Raw genomic sequence first — 13,198 nt, forward strand, 5'->3', positions numbered from 1 at the left:
CTCCATCTGACTAGCTGGTGACTGGAGGCTTGACCAGGTGGCTCTATGTCACCCAGGTGTCCATGCGCATGCGCTTGACAGAAGGGCTCGCCCTGTTGTCCTCGGTGCCGGCCGGGGGTCTGCCCAGCCCCATGGAGGAGGAGTGGAAGTCTGGCCGGTGGTCCTCGCGGTCGCTGCCATCGTACGAGCTGCAGGAGGAGCTGAGGCTGTCCACTGGCGAGCGGCCCAGGTCCTGCCGGCCGGACGCCTGCTGCTGCTGCTGCTGCTGCTGCTGATGCCGCTGCTGTTGCTGCTGCTGATGGAAGCCAGAGGGGGTGACGCGCTCCCGCGGAGGGGAGATGGGTTCTGACTTGATATTGATGTTTTGGCTGGTGTTGATAGAGAGGTTGGAGCCCTGAGGTAGGTGACCACCACCCCTGTGAGAGAAACAGCACGGGCTCAGTGACCATTTGGAAAGTGACATAGATCAGGTTCTTGGAGTGGTGGTTGGAAAAGGGATATTTGAAGGAGTACAAGCTATGTACTTTGAATGTGTGTTCATGTGTGGGCTTCTTAATGTGTATGTGCATGTGTTTGCTAGTGTGTTACTCACACCAAAGAGCTGAGAGCTGCCTGGCCCAGTTGATGTTGTTGCCATGCCGACACGGAGCCCAGAGAGAGCCCTGGAGAGCCGAAGCCCTGTAGGGAGGAGATCTCTGCACTGCTCAGGGAGTACTCTGCAACAACAACAGCACCAGAGAACAGTGAGTTACACACACTCCCCCTGCCACTGCTACTGCAGCAACAACTCTCTCCACAGGAGACCAGACCAATCAGTAACAGCCAGGCAGGCATGGATGAGGCAGCCGTGGCAGGGGACAGACGGGTAGACTCACCGGTGTTGTAAGCAGTGGGCATGCCTGAGTATACCAGGCCTTGAGGGGGCAGGCTGGGGGTGGTGACAGACACTACTGGGGTGGCCAGTGGCTGGGACTGGGTGCTGCTTAGCCTTTGGGTGTTCTGCAAACAGAACCAGGAAAACACAGATGTAATGAACAAAGCAACAGTATGGCCCTATAGGGCTTACTGTAGTGAACCCAAATTATACAAAATGTCAGTTGTTATAGATTACATTTTTTATATGTTTTTAAGTAGTAACTTGATAAAGACCATTATTATTGTGACAGTGGACAAATGTGTTGCGATACTACTTTCCACCAAGAGGTGGCATTGTAGCTTCATGTCACATGTAGCTACAATCCAGATAACATATTGAGGCTTGTTATATGACAACGGCTTGACAATATGCGCAATAAGCATAAAACTCAATCCCATTAAGTAAAGACATTGCATGTTTTTATCCAATATTGAGAAGAGGGCTGTTGTTTGTGGATGAATCTCTTAACAGATATTCAATGTAGGGATTATGGATAAGGGAATATAGTTTTGAAGTATGATATCGTTTTACCATATACAATAGTGGGATTGGTGCTGATATGCAATCTTTTCATATTCAATTTTCCATACAAGCTAAGGCAAATGCTCTTCAGCACTCAAGTTGTTTACAGATGGCAGATTTCTTAAGTCTAATACAAAAAGAGACGGGTCCTACATTTGGATAATATACAGTAGCTACTACTAACTCCTTTAAAACCGCGATCCTGGCTGCAGTGGCTGGCATGCTGTCCCAAGCACACAGTCACACACAACGCAGTGCCTTCATGCAGCAGCAACAGGACCACACAAGCTCTGAGGCAGCCAACAACACTCACCAGGCCCACACACTCACACAGGACTCATTTCCCACAATTTATAAATCTATGCATGCTTTATTCAAATCTTCTGAGGATATAACATTCTGTCCATTATGTACCTCTATCAACTTTGAATGCTACACTTGTTTGTTCTGATCTAAAAGTGAGACATACAGTGCATTCGGAAAGTATTCAGACCACTTCCCCTTTTCCACATTTTGTTACGTTACAACCGTTATTCTAAAATGGATTGAATACAAATGTTTCATCAATCTACACACACTACCCCATAATGACAAAGCGAAAACAGGTTTTTGACATTTTTGCAAATGTATTAAAAATAAAAAAACAGACCCTTTGCTATGTGACTCAAAATTGAGCTCCGGTGCATCCTGTTTCCATAGATCATCCTTGAGATATTTCAACAACTTGATTGGAGTCCACCTGTACTATATTAAATTGATTGGACATGATTTGGAAAGGCACACACCTGTCTACATAAGATCCCACAGGTAACAGTGTATGTCAGAGCAAAAACCTAGCGATGAGGTCGAAGGAATTGTCCATAGAGCTCTGAGACAGGATTGTGTCGAGACACAGATCTGGGGAAGGGTACCAAAAAATGTCTACAGTAATGAAGGTCCCCAAGAACATAGTGGCCTCCATCATATAGTGGCCAGACGGAAGCCACTCCTCAGTAAAAGGCACATGACAGCCCACTTGGAGTTTGCCAAAAGGCACCTAATGGCCAAGATTCTCTGCTCTGATGAAACCAAGATTTAACTCTTTGGCCTGAATGACAAGCGTCACGTCTGGAGGAAACCTGGTACCATCCATTCGGTAAAGCATGGTGGTGGTAGCATCATACTGTGTGGATGTTTTTCAGAGGCAGGGACTGGGACACTAATCAGGATCGAGGGAAAGATGAATGGAGCAAAGTACAGAGAGATCCTTGATGAAAACCTGCTCCAGAGCGCTCAGGACCTCAGGCTGGGGCAAAGGTTCACCTTCCAACAGGACAACAACCCTAGGCACACAGCCAAGACAACAGAGTGACTTCTGGACAAGTCTCTGAATGTCCTTGAGTGTCCCAGCCAGAGCCCAGAATTGAACCCGATCGAACATCTCTGGAGAGACCTGAAAATAGCTGTGCAGCGATGCTCCCCATCCAACCTGACCGCGCTTGAGAGGATCTGCAGAGAAGAATGGGAGAAACTCCCAAAATACAGCTGTGCCAAGCTTGCAGCATCATACCCAAGAAGACTCGAGGCTGTAATCACTGCCAAAGGTGCTTCAACAAAATACTGAGTAAAGGGTCTGAATACTTATGTAAATGTGATATTTCTGTTTTACATCTGTTATAAATTTGCAAACATTCCTAAAAACCTGTTTTTGCTTTGTCATTATAGGGTATTGTATGTAGATTGATTTATGAAAAAAACAATTTCATAAAATTTAGAATAAGGCTGTAACATAACAAAATGTAGAAAAAGTCAAGGGGTCTGAATACTTTCCAAATGCACTGTATTTTCTGGCACCTGATAGAGGCAAAATGACATTTAGCATGAGCAGCAGGACTGTTTGGGATCTGGGTGGGAATAACATCAAGAGACACCTTTACTCAATCAGTGTAGCAAACACATAAGGCATATCCTTATGATTTGATATGGTTACTTGTAATATAGTGCAGCTGTGGGTTACATTTGAGGCAATATTGCATCATGACAGTTTGATAAATATCCGCTGCTCCTATTCTCTCCAACGAGGTGACATCATCAAAAACAAACTTCTGAGACTTAATCCACAATGAAGTAATCTGCCCCTCCCCATTAGAACAATTAATCCAAGATCTGAAATCTCTTCTTGGGAAGTTACTTTGGAATTTTTGTGATATTACGAAACCTTTCGTTTTGACTAAATAATATTTGATGTCTGTCCTAACTACTTTCTTGAAGTAACCAGACACAAGATTGATGTAGGACCTGTCTGATAGTTCTAGTGAACATGTGCATCGTGTGCTCACTCGCAAACAAACAGAAACACACACAAACCCCAGCAGGATGTCTGGCATTCCCTGAACAACACATGGGAGTGGCGGTGCACAGCACATTAGACAGGTTGAGGCATCTTTAACAGGCCAGGCCTAAAACATGCAGTGACACACTGATGCTGTTGTTCATTTCTCAATTTAGTCTTTATAAAAATAAAATGCATTCAAATCAAATCAAATATATTCAATAAACTCAGTTCAAGTTATTCAAATCTACAGTTCAAGTACAGCTGTCACTCCTGAACACGTATTACTGATCTATATGCCTCTTTCTGTTGTTGTTACGATTTAAAGCGTGCTCATTCAGCCATTTTTCTCAGGCATTTCTTAAAACTCACCAAATCCATTTCCTCTTCCTCTGACTGCTCTCAACAGAAGAGAAGAAGAGAGGCAGGGTTACAAGAGAAGGTCAGGATGGCTTCTACAGTCACCCTTTTGATGTTGAAATCCAAAGTCCTAATTGCCTGATTGTATTCCACAACTAAAAGTCATCTAGACGTGCCTGACCTCTAGACTTAAAAATTCACTCTGTCCTCCGCTATTCATGTTACCTTGCGAAACCCTCTTTGTCAAATGCAATGTCAATCCATTTCTTTGTGGACTCATGAACTTCCCTGAAATACTTTGGATAGAAGAGTCTGCTAAATGACCATGTTATAACACTTTAGCATTGTGTTTGTGACCATTTCAGAGTTTGACCTATGATTGTGGATCCACCACTATTCGCTACAGAAGGTTACTGATGTAAAACCGAAATGGATAAACTCTAAGGTGAAGAGTTTAAGTCAGCAAGCTCACTTTGACTTGGACTTAACCTCACATTGAATAAGTTCTTAACCTCTCATGCATCAATACATAACTATGTCAATCTAATTACTTCATCAATCCTGAGGCTCTAACGTGACTCATTTGGAAGGCTCTCCACTTTCAAATAAACTGTGTTCAAGAAACTAAAACTGACTAGTTAGGTCAACTCAATGAAAAACTGTAAAGTAACTAAATCTTTGTAGCTCATATAAAGTTGTCAACGAGGTACCAGTCAATGTAATATATTGATACAGTACTACTAAGCCTGCATATTGTGCATTTTTGTTTCACCTTGGGATTACTGGGGTCTCTCTGTATGTGAGGCCTAATGTTCTGCTACACAAGAGACTAACTGGAAGCCCCTCTTCCAACTTCCCTGTGCCCTGGCCAGGACTGTCTTAATACCACACTCAATCAATAGCATCAGGAAGACACGACAAGGGCGACAAGATATTATCTGGCTCACACTGGGCCCCTGATTAAGCCTTCATCCCCACTCTGTCACACTGAGATGTGATTAATTTAATACCATTATGGCCTAATGACAGGCTGTCTGCAGACCTGCCAGCCCCCAAAGCCCCCTATCTGGAATGTTGCGTTTCCACTGACAGAGCAGAGCAGGCCCTCCCTTTCGTCTCAATACTACTGACACATTCAGGACTTCTAAATTCTCTCTGTCTGAACCATTCTACCAGTTAGATCTAAAATAATGCTTTGTCTTTGTGACGTGTGGAGCTCTACCACTTCCAGATGCTGGCATGGTAACAGTACCATACACATGTTGATTCCCTGCTCCAGGCTGGTGGATGGATGCCCACGCCACGGGCACCCCTGATCCAAACAACGCCTCTGTCTCTTGGAGGAACTCCCGTTGCTGAGAGCTCCAGCAACATGCAGGTTGGAAAGAGTCTATTACTGGCCAATTTCAGAACACTTTTTCCTCTTTCCTTTTCTTCTCATTTAGATTGATGAGACAGTCTAGTGCAGCCTCCGGTGCTCTGTACCTTCATTATAATAATTAGAGAGGGCCTATCATTTCAATATGAATAATTGAGTGACTGGGCCTCAGAAATATAGACCAACTAGCTATAGTGCTGTTTGTGTTCTTGGCACTGTCCAGAATCTTGCTCCTGTAGGTGATCAAATAAAAATGCAGCATGAGAACGAATGCCACTTGCTGATTGCTGTTGATGGAAGTGAAACTAAGCTGCACGTAAACCAGTCCCACCAGGAAGAAAGGGGTCCTCAGACAGCACTGATATCCTCAGGACATTGTCTTCTGCTCCAAAACATTTCCAGCATGGCACGCTACACCACAATGATACGGTCACGATCCTGTGTAGGGAAAATAAAACTCCCTCTGTTGCACACATGTGAGGGGAAAGGAGAATGCTTCTAAGCCAGAATCTGAGCCGGCCCTAGGACTGAGAGATACATAGTGTTCCTACAGTCTGCTCATGTGCAGTGAGGAGTGGGGACTGTAGGCTACTCACCAGTGGGGGCATCATGCCTTTGCTGGATGGGGGGATCACCACTCTCAGGTCTGGCTTGCGGTTTCCCATCCCCATGTTCACTCCAGGGGGCGGTGGAGACTTGGTGGGCATGACTTTCCCCAGGCCGTTCCCGCTGGGTGTGCCCAGGAGTCCCGGAGAGCCCCTGGAGTTGACAAAGCCACTCCCTGGAGAGACACACAGAGACAGAAGCCATCACAGGACTGTGAGCCACCACAACAACAGGCATCTGCCAAATCTCCAACCATTTAAAGCTGCATAGCTTGCTACGGCACGCAACGTTAAGTGTTCCCAACCCTCTGGGAAGTTTTAATAGACTCTGATAATTATCCTGCACATTTACCAAAATAAAATGTCCATTTCAGAATTGATGAGCCTTTCATTCTTCCTGTGAGTGACGATATCAAAGTCAACTCCTTGTATCCTGGGATGAGGAGCAATTCACTTAACAAATGTACTGTGACTGCTGTTTAAGGTGGGAATAGCAAGCCATTACAGTTGGGTAAAACACTTTGCTAAAAGATTGTTACTTTTTTTTAAAGTGACAATATGGGAATACTATGTCTGGCTACGCAAAACTATGTACTCATAGTACTGTATTCGTGGTACTACATACATTTGTGTGAACTGTAATTTCCTTGTTTTACTCTAATGGTAGATTTACAGAAGAATGAGTCATAAGGCTGGTTTACCCCCCACCCAGAGTCATTTCCTGTGGCAGCAGCTCTAAAACAAAGTGAAAGAAAGCACAGGGCAATGACACCATCTCAGAGCTGATCAGGAGAAGGATCATTACAGTGCATGTCACACCATGCATATATGGAATGGAACTGATGTGAGGTATATATGCAATGAAATTAATGAAATGCTTTTTTTAAAGCTTTTTTTTTAAAGATTACAGATAGTACAATATTTTATTTGAAACAGAGGGATGAAAGAATCTATGCTATCTATTATTTCATCAACAGATCAGTGACACAATTCAACAAGTAACTGAGTACTCCATTGTGTTGTATAGAGCCTAGTGAAACACAAGCCAACTGCAGAATAAGCAGGACCTCGCTCTGTGAAATAATGGAACAATCACCTCTCTAGCTACAGATAAGAAACACCACAATACATGGCCAAATAAACAGTTATGAGACATACAATGGTATCTCACAGCTGAATCAACAGCATACGCAATGCAAACTACTATAGCTCCCAGCACTCGCTTTCATCTTATACTGGAAGTGACTGCTGCAAAATCCAAGGTGCACGCATATAATTAGCCATGTAAATGCCGTATACCTAAAAATAGCAGACACTGCTATTGCTTATGGCAAAACATCCAATACGTTAACATAAGCATAGGTTCATTGGAGGACAAGTACCATCTGGGTCAACAACCGTTGCAAAGAAAATATCTTCACTATCGGAAATTTGATAAGTCAGTGCAAATCAGAATTCTTTATTTCTAAGAAAGATAAATTATTTTCTGAAAGGCAAACTCTGGTTGTGGAATTCCACATAGAGGTTTCTTCTCTTCTCGGCTCTACTCAGAAACCATTGTGGGAGTGGGCGGGCAAATCAAGTGAGGCAATATCTGGGCTGGAGTTTGGGAGGGGGAGGGTCCTATCTTGCTTGATATGACTGTAAAAGTTGCAGCAACACAGCTTTCTGATAATGATCAGGCTATGATATCATTGTAAGGAATCCGTCCAAAATGAAAATCTTTTGTAGCACAAACGTGGATGTGTAGGCAGTAACTAGGTCCTAACGGAGGAGAAACATGCTCCTTGAAGCTAATTTGACATGGACTAAAGCCAGTTGTGCACAAAAGCAACATGCAGAATAACTGTAGTGTACAGATGACCATGCCTAAAAATTGCTGATGAAGAAAATACTTAAATGTAATTAGTGCCAGCATCCCTTTTAGACCTTTAAATGGTTTCTAAATGGGGCACTGTTACAAGACAGAAACAACTATTTTTACCTCACAGTTCATTTTAAAATGATCACAAGAGGGGAGCCAAGCCTTTTGGCAGAAACATGTTTGTGGATTTGTTTTCTGTGTGTTATCTGAACCAGAATGGTTCTTCAGCCATCAAATCCTCAGTGAATGACCCCAGGACATATACAATGATGTTTAGTTTCTGTTTGGGTAAATAAATCTACTTTTTGTTGTAAGTAATTAACACCGCCCACTGTGGGAGCAGGATTACATAAGAGGTTGTCTGTACCACTCAAACATTATGTTTTCATCTGAACGTAAGACAAAATAAACTCTGACTAAATCGTGCTTTCACTAAAATGAACCGTAGAGCAAGTGAGGCAGATCTGACCAGTCCTGACTGTCATTAAGCAAACACCAGAGGAACATGAGTCTCAGTGAGGGGAGAGAATACACATTAACGAGAAAAGATTAATGGGTGTGAATCAAGAGCCTCTAATAGATTAAGTGGAAAGGAGAGCAAATTATAATTAATGAGCCTGGACAGAAACTCTTTAGCGGGTGCTCTGGTATTGATTTGACTCAGGAAACAGAGAGCAAGGCCACAGTATGTGAGAGATTACAGTACAGTCACTCACTCGGTAGTTGTTCCAAGAACGCCAATCCATATTTCACTTGGAAAGCCCCTTAACATAAAACAAATACAGTTTAGAATGCTTTTTAAATAAATAAAAAACATACATATTGGAAGTGGTAATCTACTGGGAACACCTACGGCTTCCACGGTTGTCTAGAAATAAAGGAATAATATGTTCAAATAGACTCTTTTTGACACACAAACATCCCTTGTAATTGCTCTACAAGAGAGTGTAACGCTCCAGCATTAATGAAATAATCTGCACAATTTGCAGGCATATTGCACAACAGAGAGAAGAGTGACATCCTGACAAGCTCTCATTCTGAATGCTCAACAGAGTGGGAATAGAGAGTGCATGGCAAGAGTGGAACCATGTGCAAAGCAGCCCTAATGCATTGAGCAGTGTGACTTTATGACATAAACAATTCTACATTGGATTGCTAATTAGGTGTACATATAGAACACCTGCTCATTCAAGAGTTTTTCTTTATTTTTAATATTTTCTACATTGTAGAATAATAGAAGACATCAAAACTATGAAATAGAACCTATGGAATCATGTTGTAACCAAAAAAGTGTTAAACAAATCAAAATATATTTTATATTTGAGATTCTTCAAATAGCCCCCCTTTGCCTTGATGACAGATTTGCACTCTCTTGGCATTCTCTCAACCAGCTTCATGAGGTAGTCACCTGGAATGCATTTCAATTAAAAGGTGTGCCTTCTTTAAAGTTAATTTGTGGAATTTTCTTTCCTTCTTAATGCATTTGAGCCAATCAGTTTTGTTGTGACAAGGTAGGGGGGTATACAGAAGATAGCCCTATTTGGTAAAAGACCAAGTCCATATTATGGCAAGAACAGCTCAAATAATCAAAGAGAAACGACAGTACATCATTACTTTAAGACATGAAGGTCAGTCAATACGGGAAATCAAGAAAGTTTCTTCAAGTGCAGTCGCAAAAACCATCAAGCGCTATGATGAAACTGGCTCTCATAAGGACCGCCACAGGAATGACCCAGAGTTACCTCTGCTGCAAAGGATAAGTTCATTAGAGATACCAGCCTCAGAAATTGCAGCCCAAATAAATGCTTCACAGAGTTCAAGTAATAGACACATATCAACATCAACTGTTCAGAGGAGACTGCATAAATCAAGCCTTCATGGTCGAATTGCTGCAAAGAAACCACTACTAAAGGACACCAATAAGAAGAAGAGACTTGCTTGTGCCAAGAAACATGAGCAATGGACATTAGACCAGTGGAAATTTGTCCTTTGGTCTGGAGTCCAAATTGGAGATTTTTTGTTCCAACCGCAGTGTTTTTTTGAGATGCAGTGTGGGTGAACGGATGATCTCCGCATGTGTATATCCCACCGTGAAGCATGGAGGAGGAGGAGTTATGGTGTGGGGGTGCTTTGCTCGTGACACTGTCAGTGATTTATTTAGAATTCAAGGCACACTTAACCAGCATGGCTACCCAAAGCATTCTGCAGCGATACGCCATCCCATCTGGTTTTGGCTTAGTGGGACTATCATTTGTTTTTCAACAGGACAATGACCCAACACACCTCCAGGCTGTGTAAGGGCTAATTTACCAAGAAGGAGAGTGATGGAGTGCCGCATCAGATGACCTGGCCTCCAGAACCACCCAGACCTCAATCAAATTGAGATGGTTTGGGATGAGTCGGGCCGCAGAGTTAAGGAAAAGCAGCCAACAAGTGCTCAGCATATGACGAAACTCCTTCAAGACTGTTGGAAAAGTATTCCAGGTGAAGCTGGTTGAGAGAATGTCAAGAGTGTGCAAGGCTGTCATCAAGGCAAAGGGTGGCTACTTCGAAGAATATCAAATATCAAATATATTTTGATTTGTTTTTGGTTACCACATGATCCCATGTTATTTCATAGTTTTGATGCTTTCACTATTATTCTACAATGTAGAAAATAGCAAAAATAAAGAAAAACCTTTGAATCAGTAGGTGTTCTAAAACGTTTGACCGGTAGTGTATACACTTGAAATCGGAAGTTTACATACACCTTAGCCAAATTCATTTAAACTCAGTTTTTCACAATTCCTGACATTTAATCCTAGTTAAAATTCCCTGTCTTAGGTCAGTTAGGATCAACACTTTATTTTAAGAATGTGAAATGTCAGAATAATAGTAGAGAGAATGATTTACTTCAGCTTTTATTTCTTTCATCACATTCCCAGTGGGTCAGAAGTTTAGATACACTCAATTAGTATTTGGTAGCATTACCTTAAAATTGTTTAAATTGGGTCAAAGGTTTCGGGTAGCCTTCCACAAGCTTCCCACAATAAGTTGGGTGAATTTTGGCCCATTCCTGCTGACAGAGCTGGTTGAACTGAGACACACTTTTTCAGTTCTGCCCACGAATTTTCTATAGGATTGAGGTCAGGGCTTTGTGACGGCCACTCCAATACCTTGACTTTGTTGTCTTTAAGCCACTTTGCCACAACTTTGGAAGTATGCTTGGAGTCATTGTCCATTTGGAAGACCCATTTGCGACCAAGCTTTAACTTCCTGACTGATGTCTTGAGATGTTGCTTCAATATATCCACAAAATGTTCCTGCCTCATGATGCCATCTATTTTGTGAAGTGCACCAGTCCCTCCTGCAGCAAAGCACCCCCACAACATGATGCTGCCACCCCCGTACTTCACGGTTGGGATGGTATTCTTTGGCTTGCAAGCCTACCCCTTTTTCCTCCAAACATAACGATGGTCATTATGAGCAAACAATTCTATTTTTGTTTCATCAGACCAGGACATTTCTCCAAAAAGCACGATCTTTGTCTCCATGTGCAGTTGCAAACCGAAGTCTGACTTTTTTAGTGCGGTTTTGGAGCAGTGGCTTCTTCCTTGCTGAGCGGCCTTTCAGGTTATGTCGATATAGGACTCGTTTTACTGTGAATATAGATACTTTTGTACCTGTTTCCTCCAGAATCTTCACAAGGTCCTTTGCTGTTGTTCTGGGATTGATTTGCACTTTTCGCACCAAAGTACGTTCATCTCTAGGAGACAGAACGTGTCTCCTTCCTTAGCAGTACGACGGCTGCGTGGTCCCATGGTGTTTATACTTGCGTACTATTGTTTGTACAGATGAACGGGGTACCTTCAGGCGTTTGGAAATTGCTCCCAAGGATGAACCAGACTTGTGGTGGTCTACAATTTTTTTTCTGAGGCCTTGGCTGATTTATTTTGATTTTCCCATTATGTCAAGCAAAGAGGGACTGAGTTTGAAGGTAGGCCTTCAAGTACATCCACAGGTACACCTTTAATTGACTCAAATTATGTCAATTAGCCTTTCAGAAACTTCTAAAGCCATGACATCATTTTCTGGAATTTTCCAAGCTGTTTAAAGGCACAGTCAACTTAGTGTATGTAAACGTCTGACCCACTGGAATTGTGATACAGTGAATTATAAGTGAAATAATATGTTTGTAAACAATTGTTGGAAAATTTACTTGTGTCATGCACAAAATAGATGTCCTAACCGACTAACAAGAAATTTGTGGAGTGATTGAAAAATGAGTTTTAATGACTCCAACCTAAGTGTATGTAAACTTCCAACTTCAACTGTACATATCACAGCTGCTTTAATTACATCCATATCATCTATGTTTGAGCAAAGCATGAGAAGTTCATATTATTGTGAGCCAAGGTCTAGGTCTTTGAACGAGAGCCAATACAGATGGCTCATTCTCTGTTCCTAGGCCGTCATTGAAAATAAGAATTTGATCTTAACTGACATGCCTAGTTAAATAAAGGTAAAATAAAAAATAAAAAAGATTTCAGACAGAACAATTTAAAATGAATTTCTATCAAAAACCTCTCTCTGAAAATATGTAATTAATATATATTTAAATTATAGCTATAACAATTTGCTTGCAAAACCAAAATACTGTACTTTGTGAGTGAATATTCAGACCCTGACTCACCTTTTGTCATGGTCACCAAGACCCAGGCTACTTTATGGAGCCCGGGGCTCTTCAAACATAATCTCAGTCCAATCTCCTTATCTATCATGATTCATGTCTGCAGGGCACTGGGACTGAGCCACTGCGAGACCTCTCCAGGAGGAATACTGGAGCCCTTTTCCCCTTATTTAAACACTGACTTTTGTGCTCCTCATGTGCTAGATGACCCTCTTTGTCGAGCCTCATTTACCCAAGTTAAACACTGTGTACATTTAGCACTGCCTGTAATGTTCTACGGGTGAAATTAATGTATGAAAATAGAAAATCCCATTTTCGCTTAACGTAAGATGTGGTGCATTAACAGAAACACACTTTCATGTTTTTGTTTTAATATTATTATGTCCTCAGATTGAAAACAGGCTCATGTTCATTCTGAATCAATACATACTCAATTCCAATCAAATGACAGACCTCTAATGTATTTCCTTCACACTGCTGCAGAAAGGAAACTATGACAACGGCTCTAAAAAGCTACAGCTTTCCAGCTGCAGTACTTATGCTTCCACAATGTGGAAGAGAGAAATGCTAAGG

At 42.0% G+C, this 13,198-nt stretch overlaps 1 protein-coding gene across 10 annotated transcripts in view; it reads right to left on the bottom strand.

The window, feature by feature from the left end:
* The window catches only part of mef2aa (myocyte enhancer factor 2aa), a 131,427-nt gene continuing 118,229 nt past the window's right edge, over window positions 1–13,198 (bottom strand). For 3 of the 10 annotated variants that reach the window (XM_045697147.1, XM_045697145.1, XM_045697144.1), the window contains 6 exons: window positions 8,673–8,720; window positions 6,084–6,268; window positions 4,122–4,145; window positions 876–999; window positions 593–716; window positions 1–416 (listed from right to left, as the gene is read on the bottom strand). In XM_045697147.1, the coding sequence (XP_045553103.1) occupies window positions 44–416; window positions 593–716; window positions 876–999; window positions 4,122–4,145; window positions 6,084–6,268; window positions 8,673–8,720 (878 nt within the window). In that variant the 3' untranslated portion in view covers window positions 1–43. The remainder of the gene's footprint in view (window positions 417–592; window positions 717–875; window positions 1,000–4,121; window positions 4,146–6,083; window positions 6,269–8,672; window positions 8,721–13,198) is intronic. The other 7 variants (XM_045697148.1, XM_014149109.2, XM_014149108.2 and 4 more) reach the window with 3 other exon arrangements.

This window comes from Salmo salar, chromosome ssa16 (genome assembly GCF_905237065.1).
Source record: "Salmo salar chromosome ssa16, Ssal_v3.1, whole genome shotgun sequence".
NCBI classification, from domain to species: Eukaryota; Metazoa; Chordata; class Actinopteri; order Salmoniformes; family Salmonidae; genus Salmo; species Salmo salar.